Source organism: Podarcis vaucheri (assembly GCF_965113315.1).
Source record: "Podarcis vaucheri genome assembly, chromosome: 4".
Taxonomy (NCBI): domain Eukaryota; kingdom Metazoa; phylum Chordata; class Lepidosauria; order Squamata; family Lacertidae; genus Podarcis; species Podarcis vaucheri.
In genome coordinates this window covers 86,680,845-86,704,267 of record NC_138762.1, presented here as the reverse complement: position 1 = coordinate 86,704,267, position 23,423 = coordinate 86,680,845, and the positions used below count along the sequence as shown (strand labels likewise).

The following is a 23,423-nucleotide window of genomic DNA, read 5'->3' as shown; positions in this document are numbered from 1 at the left end:
ATACTGTAGACAAGAGGTTCTACATCTGGCCCCTTGATAATTGCCTAAATTAAAATCTAAAAGCCTAACAGCCGTTGGGTTGACCTCTTTCTGCCTTGCTGCAGACAGATGAGCTGCTGTTTTATTACAAGGGTTTCTTCCCCCAGGTGAAGATTGAAGGGGGTTTCTAAGCCCCATTTCCCCCTCCCTGCCAAACCCAAGCAGAGTATTTCATATTAAACCTCTTCCACTCCAGCAAGTCTCATTTGGTGTTTCTTTTTAAGATTACCAGAATGGTCTTGAATTATCCTGTTGGTGTTGTGAGTAGCGTGCTATCCAGATTTCAAAAGCAACAATCTTAACAAATATTTATTCAGGAATTAGTCATTTCGAAACTTTTATATGGATAACCTCAGTGCCACTCTTGCAGAAATCAAACCAAGAGAAGAAAACAAAGATCAACAGTAATACTGAATTTTGTTGGCTGACTAACAGCTATCAGGTTCTTCAAAGACATATCTTGTCTCTTGTGTGTGTTTTTTCCCTCCTCCCTCCACAAGAGTTGCAGAATCAGAACTTTAATTGCAGCTGTATCCTTATAAAGCAAAGCCATGGAAAAAGCTGTGTAAACATTAAATCCTCAGGGGAATGCTATCATCAGAAGAAAAATATGCTACAGATGAGAGTGAGGAAGAAAAAGAAAGTGTTGCAGACATGAAAGCTAGAGTATTGGTATTTCTATAGAGCTGATAAGCAGAACTTTAAAGTTTCTGCAGCAGCCCTTCTGGAGTGAGGCCCAGATGATGCATTTACGTAAAGTTTTGATGCAATATATCAGTTACATGGGCATTTTGGTGGGGCACTAGTTAAATTGGACAACGAAAATTCTAGATCTGAGAATTGCAAAACCCGGTCCTCTGTAAATGTCTTATTTTTAAAGTTGGACTTTGAAGAGAAAGAAGAGTGTCAGCATATAAATACTTCTAGGAAGGTTTGTAAACTGAAATAATGTTGACCGATGGACTGCTAACAAAGATAACTTGCCCATGACTGTGGGGTTTTGTGGAACATTTCCCCCCTCACTTCTTCTTTACTTTTTGAATCTGCCTTATACAGCTCTCTCTCCTCATCAGAGCTCTGTCTCCTTGACCCCTACACCACTCTGTTCTTGTCTTTGCTCACTTTTACACTCTTACATTCTATACTCTTCCTCCAATCACTTTATTTATAAACACACACACTTATTACATCCACGTTAAGTCTCAATTTTACCCACTCACTGGGAAGGACACTTAAAGGAGTTCACAGCAGAAACTGTTTTGTACTCCTTTTAGCCCCATTGATGATTAAAAATCCACAGGAGAGTTATGGCGTTGCTTTTTCCAGAAGTTCCTCCCAGCAGAAATGTGACCTTGCTATCTCTCAGAGTTTTCTGAAACACACTTCATTTTCCTCTTGGAAGAGATATTTTGGGGTCATCATGGTGTTTGGAGGCCAAGCCCTCCCTTTGGTGTCTTGGATCATGAAAGATTCTTCCAAACTAGGAGATGTATGATTACATGGACCTCTGGAGGCAGGCATCCATTTCCCAGTTTAAGAGATGCCAAGAAGGAGCTTTGCAGTAATTAACTTGTATTCCAATGAGTACATTATTGTGCCCCTTTCTCCCAAGTCCCAACAAGAAACAAGATGTTTGCCCTAGAGGCTCAGCAATTGTTACAGGGGCTTTTGAGGCAATCTCTCATATATTAGTGGGAGTGTGCTTAGAGGAGGCAGCAGAGTGTGAATTTGTGTGCATACTTTTTGCTGCAACTGGACACCTCTCCCATTGTGAAACAGGAAACTGGACCATCGTCTGAAGTCAGCAGCGGGCCCTCTGCCAGTCTGTGGGCCCTGAGCTGTTGCTGTACTATGCCGACTCGTGACACTGGCTCCTCTTTTGCCTGTGGTAATCTTCTTTTGTCTCACTCTTTTGTAGGTACGTGTTGATAGTGGCATACAGCAAGGAAGTGAAATCAGCATTTATTATGATCCTATGATTTCAAAAGTGAGTTAACTACTTTTCCCTAGTTAAAAAAGAAATTATATATAATGTTTGGTGACATTATACTGTTTCAGGCAAAAATATGTGACAGGTGTTTGGGTTAAAATAGCTTCAGGGATTTCAGTAGTAAAAGTGGTTTTAATAACAAAAAAACATTTTTTTTCTAATCAAGGTAAACATCCAAAAATGAAAGTGTATCTACCCCCTTAAACAGTTAAAAGATGGAAATTCTTAAATTCTTTGTCATACTGTGAAATCCAGGGAAAACATTGGCTGTGTCCAGGGGATTATTTCTCCATTTAATAAGGCAAGATATAAACAAAATTTTCGCCAGTGCATTGAGCCATTGCTTTGAGCCACAATTAAACCAGAAACAAATTAACCATAGTTTCCTGATCCCCATGTTTCCTGGTTTTTGTAGTGTAGTAGGAGAGCTGAATAAAATTTCACATCCGACAAACAATTCACCCCTTGGTTTCACATGGGTGGATGAGTAAAAAAGCCTGGGACACAAATTTACACAGCCTTCTAGCAGCTATGGTGGCTCATTTACCAGAAGTAATGTATTTAGTGTTAACTCTGGAAGTGTATACTCAGTCTGACCAAACTAAGCCTATTTGAGCACAATATACAACCAGGAGGCTTAGTTTGGGCAGAGGTTAAGAATACTGGTGGCAGGCTAAAGCCCTTAAAGCCCATATCCATATGCCACATCAGCTGAAACCAATTGCAGGAACTAAGACTAGAAGAGGAACTGTACCAATATTGGCATCAATGTCTGAACCAATAATAATTACTTGGGTTCTAATATCCAAGGGTTGTAGGGTCATGTTGAAATCTTGTTACCACCTAGAAGGGCTTTGCTGGACAGCTTTTTTTTTTTTTAATGCTAGAGGACGATTTCACTGCCATCACACAAATGGGTTCCTACTTTTGTTTTGCTGTATACACTTCACCACCTGTGTTCAAGTCAACTCCCTACTGGTTTCATTGTCTGAACTCCCTGATAAACCAAGGAGTCCCAACTGAGGTTTGCTGTGCAGGAGAAACACTGGAGTTTGTAGACCGCCACTGTCAGGCTCAGTTTTTCACCAATAAATGATCTTATTGTCGCTCACATCAAAAGTGCAAAATACACATAACTCAGAGGCATGTGCCATAGTGACCATTTGGCATGAAGGTAACTAAGCACATGGTGGATATGGGGATTTTGTGGCATCTTGCTTACCTTTAAAGAAAGCATTGGATAGTCTCAAAATATTTATTTGCTAAATTTGTACCTTGGCCTTCCTCCCAAAGGTGCCTAGGGTGGCCAACAAGAGCTAAAACAATAAAAATGTTTAAAACATTTTAAAATTGCATTAAAAACTGAAAGTTGTAAACCTCTACCACCAAATAATATTTTGATGGTCCTAAATTTTTATATATCAATTTTATATATCATTTTGTGTATGTGTGCTTTAGCTGATCACCTATGGATCCAACAGAGCTGAAGCTTTGCGAAGAATGGAAGAGGCATTGGATAGTTACGTTATTAGAGGTAAATTCAATAATATGGGGTTCTAATGCAATTGTCCATGGAAAAGCTTTTGAAATGTTACTTTGACAAATTCAAGGAAAATTGTGTTAAATTAAGAAAAAAAAATTTGGTTGGTTTGTTTTGCGGCACATCAGGCTGCTTTAATTTATGCATTTTACTATTTTGCATTCTTAAAATTTAATACTACACAAAGTGACACAGTTTTCTTACCAGATAAATAACTGTATATGTAAAATAGCTACACTATATTATACCAGTGCCAGAAAGTTGACTCTTTTCAATGCCTGCTCCGAACATTTTATCCAGGTAAGCTTATTCAGACATGTGGGTGTGGATGTGTTTGAATCTTTCTACTGTCAATTATACTTATTTTTTTAAAGTTTTAAATAATTTAAATGTTTATGTTAAGCTGTATAGAGATTTTAGCACAATTAAACGATATATATGTTTTGCTAAATAAAAATAAAATTAATTAGACCTCCTATTTCCCTATATCTGGCAGTTCTGATTGTTTGGCCCACAGTTTCTTAGCTCCCAGATTTCTGTTCCTCATTCTGTCCTGTTTGAGCAGCTGCATGTAGCCTTTGCTGTATTGTAAGCAATATGAAAAGTTTCCCCTCGCCTACTATTTTTATTAGCTTGTCTTTTCCTTCAGCTTCGATTTATTTTTGATGTTGTTGTTATCAAACTGCCACTAGGAAACGGTCACATGTGGGAAGAGCTATTGCTTCAAAGTTGGCATTGTAGCAGTAACCTGTAAGTTTGGAAGGTGTACTTTCTGATAAAAAAATGTTTATGGAATGCAGGCCAGGGTATAACATGACATTTGCAGTCACATGCAAATAATGTATATTCCTTCCTTCTCCCAATTCTTTTTATGTGTATTTATTAGTGTTTGCCTACCAGTCAGTAAAGACGGTGATGTGATAATGTTTAGAAACAGGATTTCGGTGGAGGAGTGTCATTTTCCTCATCTCTCAAAGCAAATTGTCTCCTTCTGAGGTTTACTTTTCTCCATTAGAGATAACCGTGTAAATCCAACACTGCAGGATTTCCAGTTGCTTGATGTCTTTCCACATAACCCCCATTGCTAAACTCCAATAAATCAGTGCATTAAAAGAAAGAAATATAGAAAGCCCGCTCCCCTTTCCCACTTCTCCACTGCTTATGTGACCTTTTCACAGAAAGAAGAGACCAGTAACCTGAGAGTTTCAACAAGTCTCTTTCTGTCTTTAATGAAATCCATCCAACTGCTGAAAAATCCTGGCAAAATTGTACTTCTTACCTTTTATTGTTTTTCTAACATGGTTCTTACTTAGGTGTACAGCTTTATTTTTTTTGGTCTGCTGTAAAAATGCGGCTCAATTGGACAGTTGTCATCTGAATCCCAAAGATTCCCAGTTCCATACACAATCAGAATGCAGCATTTGGCCAAAGGCGCAAGAATAGCCAAAATAATATCTGGCTTTATTTTTAGTGCTAATATAAAACATACTTGCCCTGACCCTCGTGCACATGGGAGCCAAGGTTTTTTGGCACATGTTGAGTTCCTAAATCACTACAATGTTGGTGTCAACTGCAGGTTGGTGTCTGATGTTGGAGTGAAAGGGAAGTCCATTGTTGCTTGGAACTCAGTGCACATATCAGAGCACGTTTGGAGCCTGGGATCAAACTTGTGTTCCCAAAAGTGCCTTAAGGATTTTCCTAATTGAATATTCCATTGGGAGTATAAACTCTAAAATAGGATTATATGTTTATATTGCATGGAAATTTTAAAAGAGTGATTTGTTTGTTTTAAACAAAACTGAACCAAAGTAAAGCTACATGTTCTAGTTTGCAAAACATATTTACGATTTTTCTAACTCTGATTGGCCTGATTGGCATTGGTTGGAATCCTGAATTCTGCAACAGCCCAAAGGCTCTGTTAAAAATCACTAATTTTTTAAAATGCAGATAGATTTGTGTTACAGACACAGCAGCATACCGTGCCAGTGATATTTTAAATATAAGAGGTTAATGGCTATAATATTGGATGAAGGGGATAATGCTGTACATTGTATTTTGCTTACTTTGACTAAAAAAGAAGCAAATTGCCTAGAGCAAAAAATAAAGCAAAAATATTCAGGATAAGAATAGGATCTGCTTTTTTCCAAAATATATTTTACTATGGGTAGTATCCAACTATGTCACATTCACAACAGATCCATTGGGTTTTATTCAGCAAAGTCCCATTCAGAGTAGACCCATTAAAGTTAGTGAATCTAAGTTATGTCCAGTAACTTCAGTGGGTCTGCTCTGAGTTGGACTAATGTTGAATGCCATTCACTGAAATAAATGCTGTTTGGCATGACTAGCCTGTCCATTTATTTCACTGGGCCTACTTTGCACATGACATAGATGCAATACCTGTGCTTTTTTTAATAATAAAAAAGTGCAAATCTTTGAATTTGATGATATTTTATAGCACATGTCTGGATCAAATAACCAAAGTATTTTAATAGTCAAGGAGAACCAAGTGCATGGGGGAAAGGGTTTGCATTCTTGAATTGATGTAGCCTATAGCCTGTGTGGAAGGAATGCATCATGAATTAACATGAAAAGAGCCTGCTGGATCAGGCCAGTGGCCCATCTAGTATAGCATTCTGTTCTCACAGTGGCCACCCAGATGCCAGTGGGGAAACCAGCAAGCAGGATCCGACCACAGGAGCTCTCTCCCCACCTGTGACTTCCAGCAACTGGTATTCACATGCATTATTGCCTTCAAATTCAGAGGACAAGTTTCTTTTACATTGCCTTACATTGTTTTATTTAGGGTAATTAAAAATCTTCAAAGTGTTCAAGCCTGTGTAGTTTTTTAAATTGGCAACAGAAAAGCCTACCCTTTACTGAAGATAAGTTATTCAGATGAACAAAATAGCACAATTGTGCTTAGTCAGCATGAATGTTACCGTTTTGCATGCTTTATTCTGAACATGACACTTTACTGAATTTGTAGAGGATTTCACACACAGCGACAGCAGTGATGAGTAGGGCTTAATGTGTCCTGTAATCTTTACTTCATAAATGAGTTGTGATTTTTTTCTTTAAAATCCCCACTGATATGGGACATAATAGACTTTGTTCTTGTTCAGGAAAAAATGTGGATGGAACGAACATACAGTCTGAGATCATTGTATCATTATTCATCAAAGACAGAATCTCCACCCTTCCTTTCTTTGGCGTATAACATAGCAGTGTCAAATGTTGAAAACAAAAAATGCTCCTTTGGAAAATTCTGGATTTGTGGGCTAGGAATTCTGGGAGGTGTGCCAACTAGAGTCAGGTTTTCCTTAGCTACTCCCTTGGCTAGTGACACACTAGGTAAAGGTAAAGGGACCCCTGATCATTAGGTCCAGTTGTGACCGACTCTGGGGTTGCGGCGCTCATCTCGCTTTATTGGTTGAGGGAGCCGGCGTACAGCTTCCGGGTCATGTGGCCAGCAGGACTAAGCCGCTTCTGGCGAACCAGAGCAGCGCACAGAAACGCCGTTCACCTTCCCGCCGGAGCGGTACCTATTTATCTACTTGCACTTTGACGTGCTTTAGAACTGCTAGGTTGGCAGGAGCAGGGACCGAGCAACGGGAGCTCACCTCGTCACAGGGATTCGAACTGCCGACCTTCTGATCGGCAAGTCCTAGGCTCTGCTAATATGGTGATAATTTTGCAACCAGTGTCTGGCCTAGGTTTTGTGCTGCTGGGGGACTTGTGTTTGCTGCTGTTACTGTAAAGACTCAAAAGTCCATAGTAGCTCAATGCCATCAATGTAATGAAATCCTCCCAAATATATTCGTAGCCCTTGTAGAAAAGATCACTGATCTCCTGCCCCCCCTCCTATCATGGCTGAGTATTGAGTCATGTTTCTCCTGCCAGTTATTCAAATCCCCAGGATACAGTTTAGAATGTCTGACAGGAGCATGGGGAAAAAACCAGGCTTAATTTACTTTAATTTATCTTGTATTTAATTTATACAGTGGTACCTCGGGTTAATAGATTAATTAATTCGTTCCGGAGGTCCGTACTTAACCTGAAACTGTTCTTAACCTGAAGCACCACTTTAGCTAATGGGGCCTCCTGCTGCTGCTACCGCGCTGCCGGAGCACAATTTGTGTTCCCATCCTGAAGCAAAGTTCTTAACCTGAAGCACTATTTCTGGGTTAGCGGAGTCTGTAACCTGAAGCGTATGTAACCTGAAGCGTATGTAACCCGAGGTACCACTGTATTGTAATTTTAAGTTGTGAACCGCCCTGAGATCTGCCTATGCAGGGCAGCATATGAATGTAATAAATAATAATTATATAATATAATGTTAGAGGAAAAGAAAAACCTCTCTCCATAGATTGGAGATAAATACACAACAATGCAAATTGTTTTTTTGTTTGATCAGCCATAGAAAGTATATGCATTACATTTTGTACTCTTACTTTTTCTTTGTTTTTTATGCAAAATTTTGAGGTATCGTAAGAACAAATGTGCATTACAGTGGTACCTCGGGTTAAGAACTTAATTTGTTCTGGAGGTCCGGTTTTAACCTGAAACTGTTCTTAACCTGAAGCACCACTTTAGCTAATGGGGCCTCCTGCTGCTGCTGCGCCGCCACCGGGCGATTTCTGTTCTCATCCTGAAGCAAAGTTCTTAACCCAAGGTACTATTTCTGTGTTAGCGGAGTCTGTTAACCTGAAGTATCTGTAACCTTAGGAGTCTGTAACCCGAGGTACCACTGTATTGATATAGGCCAGGTGTAGGGAGCCATTTCCCTGCTCTGTTGGGAGCTGCAAACTAATGGTGGGCAGAGTTGCAACTGGTGGAGAGTGGGGCCGGACCAAAGGCAGGCAGGGCCACCACGATCATTTACTTCTCCCATCCTCCTCCCTCTTCTTCCACCTTCTGCAGCCTACTGGAGAAGGGATAGATTGCTCTTGCTGGAGATAGTGCCTGTTCAAAGTGCTCCACCCCCTTCTCCAAGCTTCCCTCCCCTGCATAGAATTAGGCCAAGGGTTGAGGACCATTGTGCAAGTTAATCTATTAATTTCAAATAATAATAATAATAATAACATGAATGGAAGCTATATCAAGAACTCAGACCCTGGTGGTGGTTCTTGTTCAATGCTCCACACACCTCTCCTTTCAGCAAACTCCCATCAAATATACTGTGGCACACATGCACATAGTTACTGTGGCACATAGGTACATGGATGCAAATGCATACAGCATTTGAGATAAAATAATTGAAAACAGAAGCCTGCCCTTCTGAGATGATGAAGCACATATGTAAGGAAACCTCGAGAATATTTGTACCAGGATAGTTAATAGACGGGGGTGGGGGGAGGAAAGGAAAGGAAATTCTGTGACAGATACCATTGTAGACACAATTTGGTAACAGCCTGTAGTAAGAACATGACAAGTTACAATTGACCTTGAGTGCCTTTCCAAAGCATATAGTCCCAAGGTATTGCACTTGTTGCTGGGAATGTAGCTCAATTTCAGGCCATTTATACTTGGGTGTTTTAAAAGGGGTAGGGCATGTTCATAGTTTCCACACCCATGACCCCTGCTCTGCGCAGACATATATCTTCATTAAATCCGTTGGAATACAGACCCGGGGTAAATCAAAGCAAGCTTTCTTTCGTTGGTTGCAAATCATAGAATGGAAGCTGCGCTGAAAACAATTGGGGTGCAGATCAGGAATTATTACTACAGGGCACAGTGAAGAAAAGAACAAGAGAAGACAAAAACAGAAATTTCAAAGAACAGAAGCTTTGGGGGCAGGAGAGGTTAACAGTAGGGAGAAAGAAAAGGAGGTATGAAATAAGGCTGAACCTGACCCAGAGTAGATTAAATAGAAATAAAGTGTAGCTGTGGTAGTGGGAACAGTGTGGAAAGTATAAGAAAATAGTCTGGGGGGAAATGCCAGGAAAAGGAATTGAAGAAGAATTTATTTTGAGTACTTGCTTTTTGCCTCTGCACAAATTTCATGCTTCTTGTTTATGAAATAGTCTAAACTCTTTCTGGCAGTGGGTCATAGCGAGTGAAACTAAATGAGGATGGGTGGGAACCCTACCAACCAAAGCCCTCTTAGCTCCGCGAGGCAGAAATCACAAATATACTTACTGGAGCATAAGCTCCTGTATTGAAAACTGGGGTTACTTGTAATAAACATGCTTAGGATTGCACTGCATGTCCAGCTTCTGTACCCGAAAAAGCAATTTTGTTAGGCATATTGATACATGTGTATATTGATGTATATGCAGCGGTACCATCATTTTATTTGTACTAGCTTAGTTAGCTTTTGATCTAGAGGGCTCAGTGGGGAACCCTACTTGTGCAGCAAGGCTTAAGACTTTTTTAGGAAACAAATCCTCCAGTAACCTTAAAAAGAAAAAAGTTTCTAGAGAGGACAATGGGAACATTAAGAGCTGCAGCAAAGACAGGGCAAATAATGGCGGGGGAGTTCCACAAGCTCTTGCATGTACCTAATAAACTTTTCCATTGCGGTACATCTCTTTATAATTGTTAAGGGCCACTGTAGATGCTGAATGCGTTAATCCATGGGTTGGCAAACTAAGGCCTTGGGGCCAGATCCGGCCCAATCGCATTCTAAATCCAACCCGCGGCCGGTCTGGGAATCAGCATGTTTTTACATGAGTAGAATGTGTTCTTTTATTTAAAATGCATCTCTGGGTTATTTGTGGGGCATAGGAATTTGTTCTTTTCCTCCCCCAAAATATAGTCCAGCCCCCCACAAAGTCTGAGGGACAGTGGACCGGCCCTCTGCTGAAAAATTTTGCTGACCCCTGGTTAATCCATTTCTGACTACTTGTGCATGTGCTAGCACTAAAAGCAACTGTTATCAAGCGCAGCACCTTGGCTTGTGGAGGGGAAGGGGAGTACCGTGTGTTGGAAGGGGTTAATCCGTCTCCCATTGCTGATGCCGCAATGCAACCCCCCCATCCCTCTCCTGCTTGTTCAAGCACTCCCTTAACACTGCATGCTAAGGAGCTGTTGCTAAAAGCCATAGAATTTTGTGGGGTGGAGGTAATCTTTAGCACATAGTGCTGTTGCAGCCAGGGACACGGGTGGCGCTGTGGGTTAAACCACAGAGCCTAGGGCTTGCCGGTCAGAAGGTTCGCTCCCGTTGCTCGGTCCCTGCTCCTGCCGACTTAGCAGTTCGGAAGCATGTCAAAGTGCAAGTAGATAAATAGGAAGGTAATGGCGTTTCCGCGTGCTGCTCTGGTTTGCCAGGCCACATGACCTGGAAGCTGTACACCGGCTCCCTCGGCCAATAAAGCGAGATGAGCGCCGCAACCCCAGAGTCGGCCACGACTGGACCTAATGGTCAGGGGTCCCTTTACCTTTAGCTTTACCTTTACTGTTTCAGCCTTAAGAGTTAAGTGTAAGTTGTATTGAAATTTTAAAAGGATGTCAACCCTGAATATAATTACAAAATCAAATGCATCTTCCATAAGCTTATTTCATATAGGTCCAAGTGATATAGGCTGTATGTTTTTATTTGACAAAAGGCACATTGATTTAAGCACGACATTTTTGCAGTGAACATGGATTTACACTGTTGGCACTGAACGTTGTTTTTCCTTCACTTATTTTTCATAATGATTTTCAAGAGGCTGAATGCAACAGATCTTAATTCTCTTGTCTTTTTCCCTTTAGTACTATTTGAATAAAATGGAATACCTATTAAATGCCAACATGTACAGTGCATTTCTAAGATAGTCTTTCAAAGCAGCAAAGCTCAATTATCATTATGCAATTTAAATCTCTCATAAAAATGAATTTAATGCTTTTGCAACTAATAACTATGCAAATAAAGTTCTTTCCATTCCACTTAACACAATTAAAATTCTCAGCAAGTTAAATATATTGAATTGTTTATCTATGGAGAGACATGTAGGACACCAATTAAGTTTACATGGATAAATGCAGATTTGTGTTTTGTGAATGTCAAGTTGACAGAAGCTTAATATTGTAAAAAGGGCTAATCAACACAGAATATGTTTAGTGTCAGTAAATATTTACACTGAAGAATGTTTCCCATGAATGATGAGGTACAACAGTCAGCTTATTCTGAATTTTACTAATTAAATTCTATGACTTGTAGATCACCACATTCATACCATTTATGTATAATTTTTTACAATGTGTATGATTCCACGATAAATATAAAGACTCCGGTGATAAAGGACATATGGGCAAATCTCTTCATTCCTCCCCCTCTTTCCCCCATTATTTAAAGTTGTTGATAAATTGTTGCTTCAGTTCTGTTTTGGAGATAGGAGATAAAATGTTTTGGTAGTTCCTACTGCCTGTCCGTGCCAACAGCCTTCATTGTTGCAGGGTCTGGTGCAGGATCGGCCGGTATGTGGCCCCTGAGGCCTTTTTTTGGCAGCCCTCTGCAACATTTGATGCCCCCCATAGCCCTTTTGCTGTCTTCCCCAAGCTGGGTTAGGTGCTGGGCTTTGGGAAGATGGTGTGAGGGCTCTGACAGGGTCCTTGAGTCCTCCCACCTTTGTCCCAAAGCCTAGTTAGTGTTTTCCCAGCTTTGGGAAGGAGGTGCCAGAGCCTCAGGCATCCTTCCCCAAGCCCAGCGCCTTGCTTAGCTGGTTTTGGGAAGGCAGTGTGACAAAACAGTGTGCTGCCCGCGGGTTCAGGGTTGAAGTATTCTTGCGTTCCACTTGGTATGAAAAGTTGGGGCACCCTGGTCTAGTGCATTAGAAGTGACTGGGACTAGGGAAGTAGGGATGCCCTACTCAAATCTTGTATTAGTGGTTACCAGCCATGGCCACAGAACAGCCAGCGGGAAAATGCGTATTACATTTTTGAAAGATGGTGTCTGCCTGGTCCCCTCACTAACACTCCTTCTCCAACTAATCTATTCTCTTGGGAATTTGTTGGATTATGATTATTCTCCTGTCTATTGAGTGTGGGTTTTTTTGCTATTTTGTTAGGGTTGTTTTATAGGTTATTGTGTGTCTCTTGTTGTGACGTATTGTTCTTTTGTACTGAATTTATGCCATGCTTCGTGATTTTAAAACTTGTAAGTGCTTAGAGACTGTCAGATGACTAATAAATGAATGAGAGAGAGAGAGGGGGGGGGCCTTATTATACTGTGTGGAATAAAAAAAGGAAGGGTACGTTTACAATGCAAATCCAAGCTTTTGTGTCCATCATCCCCGTTACCCAGGCAAATCTTACCATTTGTGTGTGCCCTATCCGCTTCTTGGGACATAGAACAGATCTGCAACATCATTCTTATTTTCTGTGCCCCCCCCCCCCGGTTTTTTGGCATTGTGAATGAACAGTACAGAAGTTACAGATTTCATTATGTTTCCAGTTTTTGTGGCTTTGGTCTCAGCTGCTTGGATTACCAAATGTGGTACAGAAGGAAATATCATTGCACGATGGATGTAATATATAGTTCAGTGCGCATGGAGACTGGCCTCTGTTTGATCCTGTGAGAATGTGGGGTTAATGTCTGGCTGGTGTTTTGGAAGCAGCAGGTAGCCAAGAGTAAACTCCTATAGGGGTCCAGATTTCTGTAGCCTCATAGTTATTCACACAGATGGGGGATACCTTGTGAACTTTCACTGAGGTCAAGCTAAACTGCAAATCATACTTTGAAATTTCTGAAGTCTTAGGAACGTTGTGATTGAGGCTAGAGCACCACGGCTTTCAAGTCGTTTGGTGGAGTAGGTTTGCTTAAGCCTCCCAAATTTGGTGTTAGAAATAGCTGAAGATAGACTTGTGAGCTCTTTTGGAAAGGGAAAATTTCATGTTAAAGTGCTTATTTACATTTTCATGATACTAGGTCCTATGGATTGCAGGAGCTTCTGATTTCTCTCCACATAGTTTGGCATGAATAAAAATAATATTTGATTTTAGTTCTTGGGGCAATCAATAGAAAAAGAGATCCCTGTCATCAGTCATCAGCTATCATATCACCAGGGATCTTACGGCAGTTTGGTCAAGAAATAAAAAAGTGGATTGTGTTTTTTAGCATTTACTCAGTCTGGGAACGTGTGGCATTATGTGCGTAACTGCTGAATTTGCACTCAGGAAACAAATATGTGTTGCAGTATTTTCATCGGTGGCTTTTCGTATTTACAAGTTGAATATCTATATGTTACTTCCTTAATCTTACATGTTTGTCTGGGAATTTTTGTTACCCTGAATGTGGATTATGTTTGATTCAGTGGTATTAAAAGTTATTTTGACTGCAGAGTCCAGTTACAAATATTTTACTGCAGTTGACATGGGAATGTGAGTTTCAAAGTTAACAGGTGGTTCATAGACTGACTTAGCTTAATCATATCCCCAGCATCTTACAATATAACAAGTTTTGAAGTGTTCATTGTTTAGGAATTGGTTCTTAAGCTGTATCAGTAAGATGTATAGGCTGTGTCTCAGTGTTTAAGGGGGAAGAACAACATAAAATAACAATAACAATAATATCACAATAAAGGAGAAAATGGCTTGGAAATGTTTTAGCCCAAAGTGAACACAGAAAGACTGTTCATAGTCTTCAAGTAGAGGAACAGAAAGCCTAAATATCCTCTTCTGTTCTGACCTGTAGAATTCTGTCCAGTGATATTGTTTCTGTTGCAGAAAAAGCATAGGCAGATTTAAGAGTTCTGCAACTTGGCTATGTGCACCACTTGAATATTTGTTGTGTGCAACTGTTAAGTTCCAAGCTGAATGACAGTGCAATACTGTAAAATAACATTAATCCATACATTTTGCATCTGCATCTTTCATTACTATTAGGGTGCTCTGAGTTGTCCACCTACTCCAAACACCACTCCAAATATCTCTGTAGAGCATGTCCATTCTATTCCAGGTACCCTTTGTTATTTCAGCATTCATTAATAATCTAAGATGTCTAAATATTACTGTGCTTCCAGGTGTGGCTCACAATATTGCCTTACTACGGGAAGTGATCATCCATCCACGCTTTGTCCAGGGAGACATCAACACAAAATTTCTTCCAGACGTGTATCCTGATGGCTTTAAAGGTTGGTCCTTAATGGAAATGTTAAGCATTTGGCTGGGAGCAGGGATGGCTCGGGGTGGGGTCATGTGTGGAAATTTCCTCTGAAATGGTTTTCTAATTATTCTTTGAACTTGGTTTTTTGGTCTCCCTAATTTTACTTTTAAAAATAATAGTGTATTTGAAAATTAAAGCAATTGTTTCCTTCAACTTCCAGGGAGACTAAAAATCAAGTTGGGTTTTTGGAACCCAGTTGATGTTGCTTTGAAGCGAAACAGTTTTTTCCATAGCAAGATTTAAGAGAGTGGCCTGGTTCCGAACCCATCCTCAGCTAGTAAAGTCTGGCATGCTGTTAATAAATGCTGGCATTCTGTGAAAGCATTGACTACATTGTGTTCCAGGAATCTATTTCTCATTGGAAATCTGCATGATGGCAAGTTGGGTACTTATTCAGTCCCAAGGATTTACCAAGAGCTGGAAGAGCACTCCTAATTTATTTCATTTACACTAATAAACCATTTAATTAGTATAATATTGATCAAAAGTGGACTCAGGACATGGCTTTTGGAGAGACTTTGACTATGAGTTAGAAGAATATAGACAAGTAAGAAAAGGTCTTCTGAAAGAGAGAATTTACCGTGGCTGGGTTCCAAAAGATGTTAAATCTTGTAAGCAAGGAGAGATTTTATAAGATTCCCATATATGCTTCACTTTTGTTACTGTAGTGATAACTAAATAGTAAAAGTGAATATTTGTTTCACAGTTCAGCTGTTGAGGCGGAGAATATATTTTTCTCTTCTTAAATTAGTGATTGACTGTTAGGGTGGCCATGTATCCTACTTTATAGTCCTCTATTTGAAGGGATGTCAGAAAGAGAGCAGTCCTCTAGTGAAGTCTTCCTCTGTTTGAGGGGCTGTCTAATCTGGTTTAACAATAATGAACCATAAGAAGGGAGAGTAGAGGTCTTGAAGTTGCCCATAAACAGCGCCTGTACAGCAGACAGGTCACAGTCTTCCCCAATATGGTGGGATGTATTGTAATTCTATTTAAATGATAGCAATTATTTCTACATTTTCCTCTAAACGCATTTGCAGGTCACCCCCCCCCATTTGTATACTGTGTTTTGGTGATGCATTTTCTATATTTTGGCAATGTGTGAGTGCTGCACAGCTTGGGCTGTGTAACCGAAGCTTTTTACCAAGTCATATGTTGTGAAGGAATGCATCTGTTCAACCATTTTGTTCTTAGCTTTTAAATGGCTGCTTTATGTTTAAAGGCTGTTTTTGCCATGGTGTTTAAGAGGTCACAGGAAGTTCAGAAGGGCAGCTCAGGAAAATGAAACTTAAAAGGCGGTGGGGGGAGAAAATTATGGGAACTAGAAACTTAAAACAAACTACCAGTACTCTGATTGACTAACAACTGTGGACAAGGGAGCAGTCGTGTATCTAAGTGGGCAAGAGAAATGTTAGTGTTGGCAAGTTGGGAAACTCAAGAGAGAGGGGAAAGCTAGAAATCCAAAGAAGTCAGGACTGAGAAGACTCAGTTAAGAAGGACGAAAGCCAAAAACAAGAAGACTGGATGCTGCACTGCTAACGCGTTGAGGTTTTATTACAATCAAGCGGTATATAAATCTTGTTAAATAAAATTAAAAATTAAAAATGAGTTATAATGAGCCGAAATTGTGATCATAGCTAATGTAGGGAAAGCCTGGACCAGGGCTACGTACATGCCATACATTTAAAGCAAAGTATCCTGGGAGTTGTAATTTAGCCCTCCCAGACCTGCAGTTCCCAATTTCTTCTGGAAATATCACAACAAGGGTTAAATTGCTGCTTTTCAAAACCCTTATTAAAATCTCAATTTGTTACTGGTTCAACCTATATCTGATGCCTTCCTCTTTTCTCCCATTCCCAGCTTCTTTGCCATACTACCCACAGTACAGTGAGTTAACTGGTTCAGTCAGTAATGGGGCTGTACATGAATTGCCTGTTCCACCCTGTGCTCCCAAATTGTTACCCCCAGATCAGGCTAATCCGGGCCTCCTTTGTTCCCATGACACGGATGCACCCCCAAAGTAATTTAGGGTGTGTGTGTGTTAAGGGTTTTTAAAACTCTATTTTAAAATAGAGTTGGGAGGGGGTGGGCGCAGCGTCAGAACTTCCTGCTTATCAGGAGGGTCTGATCCTGTGTGGTGCTTTTTCTTTACAAGTGGTTTCTTCTTTGCAGTTTCTCTGCCTTCTTCCCTCTCCTGCCTAACAGTCCATCCGCTGACAACCCTGGATGACTGTGGGCTGCTCAACCTGACCTGTTACAATCTGGATCTGTCTTGTAGAAGCATAGAATTGTAGAGTAGGAAGGAATCCTCATGGCCATCTAGCCCCAACCCCCAACAATACAGGAATCTCAACTAAAGCATCCATGACAGATGGCCACCTCAACCCGAATAAGGCCCAGATCCAGTGAAAGCAAGCTGGATGAAGAGGAAATGGGAGCATGTGCACAGCCAAAGTTTCAGAGGTTATAGGGCTATTTAGTTGAGACAGCCAGAAAATAAATACCGTAGTTTTTGCTCTATAAGACTCACTTTTTCCCTCCTAAAAAGTAAGGGGAAATGTGTGGGCGTCTTATGGAGCGAATGCAGGCTGCGCAGCTATCCCAGAAGCCAGAACAGCAAGAGGGATTGCTGCTTTCACTGCGCAGCTGTTCTGGCTTTTGAGATTCAGAATATTTTTTTTCTTGTTTTCCTCCTCCAAAAACTAGGCACATCTTGTGGTCTGGTGTGTCTTATAGAGCGAAAAATATGGTACTTCCACTTGTTAGGCAAAAGTGAGTACTACAGATGGGGCTATGTTAGCTGGTTTCCTCAACTATTCCTCTCATGGTGAAGGCTACAGCCTGTGGCATCATAAATAGCAGAACATAACATGTTGTAGAACAACAAATTATGATGATCTTCTCTTAACTTCCCAAATATATCGTTTCTATTTTCTCCCATGAGATAGGGTCCTATTCTTTACCCAATAATGTTCCCCTCATGAATTTGTAGAGTACTAATTACCAGTTTACTCATTCTGCTCTTTGTATCAACAGATTTGGTAGCAATTAATTTAGTAAATTGAAGGTATTAGTTGACGCAAATTCATAGTACTGTTAATAAAATGGAAGAAGCTTCCAAAATTATGACTTAGAAGCCACTAATTTTGAATCATGGGTGTTGTTTTGTAGGTTAATGGGTTTACCGTTTTGAGGTCTACATTTTGTATGGCTGCATAACATCTTTAGGAAAACCTTCCATTGCACTATAGCATAGGCCAAAAAAGTGTATAAACTTTAAAGAGAATTCCTCTCTCAAAACTGATTTATATAATGTTTACTAAGTACTGAATAACACCCAGGTGCTGTTGAGTACATTGTATTAATTACAGATAAAGGTCCTACCTGTATATGTACATTTTATCACTGTGATTGTCTTCAGGCAAAAATATACATATAACTGGTGTAAACTGGTGGTGAAAGAATGTTGTGATTTCTATGATTACTACAGTAATATTTAGTGCCATTAGACTTGTGGAAATCACTATAAAAGTATGTGTATTTCTACTCCTCATGGTATTTTCTGCATGTGATTCAGCATAAAGTGAGGTCAACTAGAGAAAAGCCACCTGGTAATGGACCCATGAAATTGGAGTGGAGATCCTTCAAATATTAGCAATACTACCCAATGAAATAGGAAAATTGGGTGGGTGGAGGTGGGGGGGGGAGTAGCAGGGTACTGCATCCTCCCAGTTCTGGGTGTGTGAAATCCTGTACCCATTTGTATAAATGGAGCTGTCAGTTTCAGGAATACATTTCTACTGTGCCGTGCTTCTCACTGAGATCAACCATTCCTTTTATGTTCAAAAATGCTTTTACTAATAGGCTTGTATAACGCAAAGTACCCATGTGTTAGGAAAAAACCCCAAGATTTTTTAAAATTCAAGGATCAATAAAATAAACATTTTTTTTACAACTTCTTTTAATTCTATGAAATATCTTGACAGCTTTCCTATTAACCTCAGCTGGCAACTTTTAATTAAATTTTTACTTGGAGTGGAGTACTTGACACATGTTCAGGCTAATTTTCAAGTGTATATGTTCCTCATGTGTCAGCTTTCATCAACACAAAGCAGCTTTTTAAAAAAGGCATTATTTCTTTTGCTTTGCATGATGCAGTGACGGATTTTCGATAGGCTTCTATATAATAAAGTATTGCAAATCCTGTAACTAGTAAGATCCCAAACTTTAAGTAGGTGAAGGTTAGAATGTTTCTACTTTGCTTCTCTCCATTCAAACAAAATACTATTGCAACCTTTTGGTTTGGAAGAGGATCCAAAAAGATAATAGTATATTATGAAACAAGTGTTCTATTAGCTATTAATGAACCCCCCCTCCCCACAGTTTACACAGAGGATATTTCATGCAGGATCTTCCATGTACACATCTGTATCTTCAAAGCCCAGGACATTTTGCGGCGAGCAGCTGCCATAGCTCTAAAGGGGAGCTCTTGTTGGGCATTTTTCTCAAGCAGGGATGCTCAGGTGGCAGAATCATGCTCACCAGATTCCTTTCCTCCCTCCTATAGTCCTCTTTCACATATCTTCTAAGCAGGAGAAGAGGCCAAGATCTCAGAGGCAGCAAACAGATTTTTCTTACCAGTGGGTTTCACACTTTCTTCTCCATGGACCACTTGAAAACAGCTGAGAGTCTTGTTGGGCCACTTTATGAATTTTCTGCCTGTTGTAGGAATTGCAATGGGCTAAGCTAGATGTTGGGATGCAGGTGGTGCTGTGGGTTAAATCACAAAGCCTAGGACTTGCCGATCAGAAGGTCGGCGGTTCGAATCCCCACGACGGGGTGAGCTCCCGTTGCTCGGTCCCTGCTCCTGCCCACCTAGCAGTTCGGAAGCATGTCAAAGTGCAAGTAGATAAATAGGTACCGGTAGGACCTTCCGGTGGGAAGGTAAACGGCGTTTCCGTGTGCTGCTCTGGTTCGCCAGAAGTAGCTTAGTCATGCTGGCAACATGACCCGGAAGCTGTACACCGGCTCCCTCGGCCAATAAAGCGAGATGAGCGCTGCAACCCCAGAGTCGGCCACGACTGGACCTAATGGTCAGGGGTCCCTTTACCTTTAAGCTAGATGTTGCATGGATTTTAATGCCGTTTTCATTGCTTCTTTTATTTCTTGTACCATGCTTTAGTATGTTACAGCACCCAGAGTAAGTTTGCTCAAGGGCTGATGCCCTGGGTAACCATGGCAAAAGCAACACAAGAGCAATTTGGATACTGCTTATGACCTGGCTCATAAAGGTAAAGGTAAAGGTACCCCTGCCCGAACGGGCCAGTCTTGACAGACTGTGGGGTTTGTGCGCCCATCTCACATCTATTGGCCGGGGGCCAGCGCTGTCCGGGGACACTTCCGGGTCACGTGGCCAGCGTGACATCGCTGCTCTGGCGAGCCAGAGCCGCACACGGAACGCCGTTTACCTTCCCGCTGGTAAGCGGTAACTATTTATCTACTTGCCCCCGGGGGTGATTTCGAACTGCTAGGTGGGCAGGCGCTGGGACCGAGCAGCGGGAGCGCACCCCGCCGCGGGGATTCGAACCGCCGACCTTTCGATCGGCAAGCCCTAGGCGTTGAGGCTTTAGCCCACAGCGCCACCCGCGTCCCAGCGCCACCCGCGTCCCTGGCTCATACTGACCTGGCTCATACTTCTCTCTGAATAACACCCAGAAGCTCCGTAACAGCACAGATGCCTCTTTACATTTCCCAACATCTCTATCCCACAATCCTGTGATTAGGCCCTGAGACATGTGGCTTCCTACTAGGAACTGTCTTTGCTTTATCAAGTCTTTGCTTTATCAAGTAAAGAACTGAAACCTATGCTGCTTCAAGAGGTTTAGATACCCACCCAAATTTATTATCAGCTGCAGAATTGAGTCTCAGTATGCTTTGCAATGCTGTAGTTGCAATCCAGTTCTTCCATTGTAGGAATGTGCTTGATATTTATTGTTGGTATTGGTTCATTAAAGGTAAAGGTAAAGGTAAAGGTAAAGGATTGGTTCATTAGTAAACTGCTGGAATTTGGTGCTGAAGATGCTTTGTTGCAGAGCCCTTCTGAATTTGGATCAAATGTAGATGGTGTTTCTTTTTTTATATATATAAAATTTTTATTAGTTTTACAAAGTTTTTTTTTAAAAAACAAACAAACACTTTAAAAGACATACAAACACGTATAATTTCATAACATTTTTTTTCATAGACCTCTTTTCCGGGACTCCCCCATACCCCCCCTTTCTGCATCCCAATGTCCAAAATTTTATAGCAACTCCCAATTGTTCCTTTCCGCCCTCTGTCATCTTAGTCTTTTCTTTATTCTGACCTTATATCACTGTATCCCTTTATTCCTAAAAACCACAACATTCTAACATTCATCAAGTTTATAATAGTCCTTAAGATAGCTTTTAAATTTTCTCCATTCTTCTTCCGCCGTCTCTTTTCCCTGGTCACGAATTCTGCCTGTCATCTCAGCCAATGTCATGTAGTCCATCACCTTCGTCTGCCATTCTTCCAGAGTGGGTAGATCTTGTGTCTTCCAATACTTTGCGATAAGTATTCTTGCTGCTGTTGTAGCATACATAAAAAAGTTCTATCCCTTTTTGACACCAAATGGCCGGCAATGCCCAAGAGAAAAGCCTCTGTTTTTTTCAAGAAAGTACATTTAAGTACCTTTTTCATTTCATTATAAATCATTTCCCAGAAGGCCTTAATCTTCGGGCATGTCCACCAAAGGTGATAAAAGGTACCTTCAGTCTCTTTACATTTCCAACACTTATTATCGGGCAGATGATAAATTTTTGCCAGCTTGACTGGGGTCATGTACCACCTGTAAACCATTTTCATAATGTTTTCCTTTAAGGCATTACATGCCGTAAATTTAATACCGGTGTTCCACAACCATTCCCAGTCAGCAGACATAATGTTGTGACCAATGTCCTGTGCCCATTTAATCATAGCCGATTTAACTGTTTCATCTTGTGTATTCCATTTCAGCAGCAAGTTATACATTCTTGATAAATTCTTAGTATTGGGTTCTAACAGTTCAGTCTCTAATTTTGATTTTTCCACCTGAAAGCCAATTTTCCTATCCTGTTTGAAAAACTCCATTATTTGATGATATTGAAGCCAATTTTGTACTTTATGTTTCATTTTCTCATAACTTTGCAGTCTCAATTTGTCTCCCTCCTGTTCCAAGATGTAGATGGTGTTTCTTGTGGGAATGTCCACTGGGCTAATGGGGGAAATTTCTAAATGGGGCGTGAGAGTAAGGTAAACTGGAGACCCAGATATCTAAAAGACTGCCTACTCCTAATCAAACCTGCTTGACAGATGAAGACCTACTTAGAGGCACATTTTAAGTTCTTCTGAGGTGAGGTGGGTAATCACCATGGACACAGACCTCTTAGTGGTAGCACCCAACATTTGGAATTCTCTCCTCAGGTAGGAATGCCAAGTGTCAGGCAAATATCTCTTTATTTTTTTTAGGCTTCTAAAACATTTAAATCTGATTGCTACTGGTTTTTACACCTTTTTTTCTTTGCTGTAATTTATGTTTTATCCATTTTTTAAGCTGCCCTGAGAATTATTGCTGAACTGAAGGGCAGGGCATGAAATCTTGTAAAAATGGTTTTGATGCATATTACAGTTTTGAAAATTGATTTTGAAATCTTAGGACACACGTTGAAGGACTCTGAAAAAAGGGAGCTACTGGTAACAGCGGCGTCTTTGTATGTGCTTGAACGACTTAGATCACAGAGATTTCTGGGAACTCCAAGGTAAGTTTGTTTGTAGAAAGTCATGTATACTGACTCACTTTATTAATGGTTCAGGTAGGTAGCTGTGTTGGTCTGACGCAGTCGAAATAATAATAATAAAAAAATTGTCCAGTAGCACCTTAGAGACCAACTAAGTTTGTTCTGGGTATAAGCTTTTGTGTGCATGCACACTTCTTCAAATTTACATTTATTAATGGTGCTTTTGCACAGACAGAGGAACTGATCAGAATTTGCAAGATTTAATGACCCCCCCCCGAATTCTACTGATGCAATAAGACTTTTTTCTTTTCTTTTTTAAAATAAAAAGTGTACCTAACCCTGTACCACCAGTTACCAAATTATTTTAAATAGGCGACCATTTCCTGCTTGAAATGATTTTGGCGTTAAAGGTAGCATTGACATAGACCAGGATACAGAAGATCATGCAACTAGTTCCACTTGTCCAACAAGCTTGTGCTTCCCAGACAGCAGTCATCTCTGACAATCTGCTGCTGAAATTCAAAATTTCAGGGACAGTTTGTGATGATGTCATGTGAGCCTGCTTTTCAAAGAAAAAAGTTTTGAAATTTTACTAGATGTGTGCAAAACCTTGAACGTGTGTAAATTAACTGTTTCAACCCTAATCATAGTGACATGTTGAGTTGTGCTCGTGAAAAGATCCGTTTGGTTAGTGGGAAATGAAAAATTTACCTGAAAATTCCCTTTATTCGTGGAAAGAAAGGTTAGTGACCATGCCATAGGTCATACTGACATATAAAGCTAAGCCATAGTTTATGGAGAAGTCTGAATGAATGTGAGTAAAGTGTTGGGCTCACACGCCTCCCCTCCTGTCTCCTTATCTAGCACGGCAGAGCTTAGTTTCGTTTTTGTAGAAACCTGGCCTGGTTTTACATTTGAACCAAAGACCCTGGTTTAAAACCAAATCTGATTCCATTAACCATCGGTCATGAA

At 40.5% G+C, this 23,423-nt stretch overlaps 1 protein-coding gene across 1 annotated transcript in view; it reads left to right on the top strand.

The window, feature by feature from the left end:
- PCCA (propionyl-CoA carboxylase subunit alpha) overlaps positions 1–23,423 on the top strand; it is a 225,490-nt gene that overhangs the window by 96,573 nt on the left and 105,494 nt on the right. Inside the window, exons 15-18 of the mRNA XM_082218633.1 lie at positions 1,958–2,026; positions 3,488–3,563; positions 14,516–14,626; positions 22,370–22,472. Coding sequence (XP_082074759.1) covers positions 1,958–2,026; positions 3,488–3,563; positions 14,516–14,626; positions 22,370–22,472 — 359 coding nt within the window. The remainder of the gene's footprint in view (positions 1–1,957; positions 2,027–3,487; positions 3,564–14,515; positions 14,627–22,369; positions 22,473–23,423) is intronic.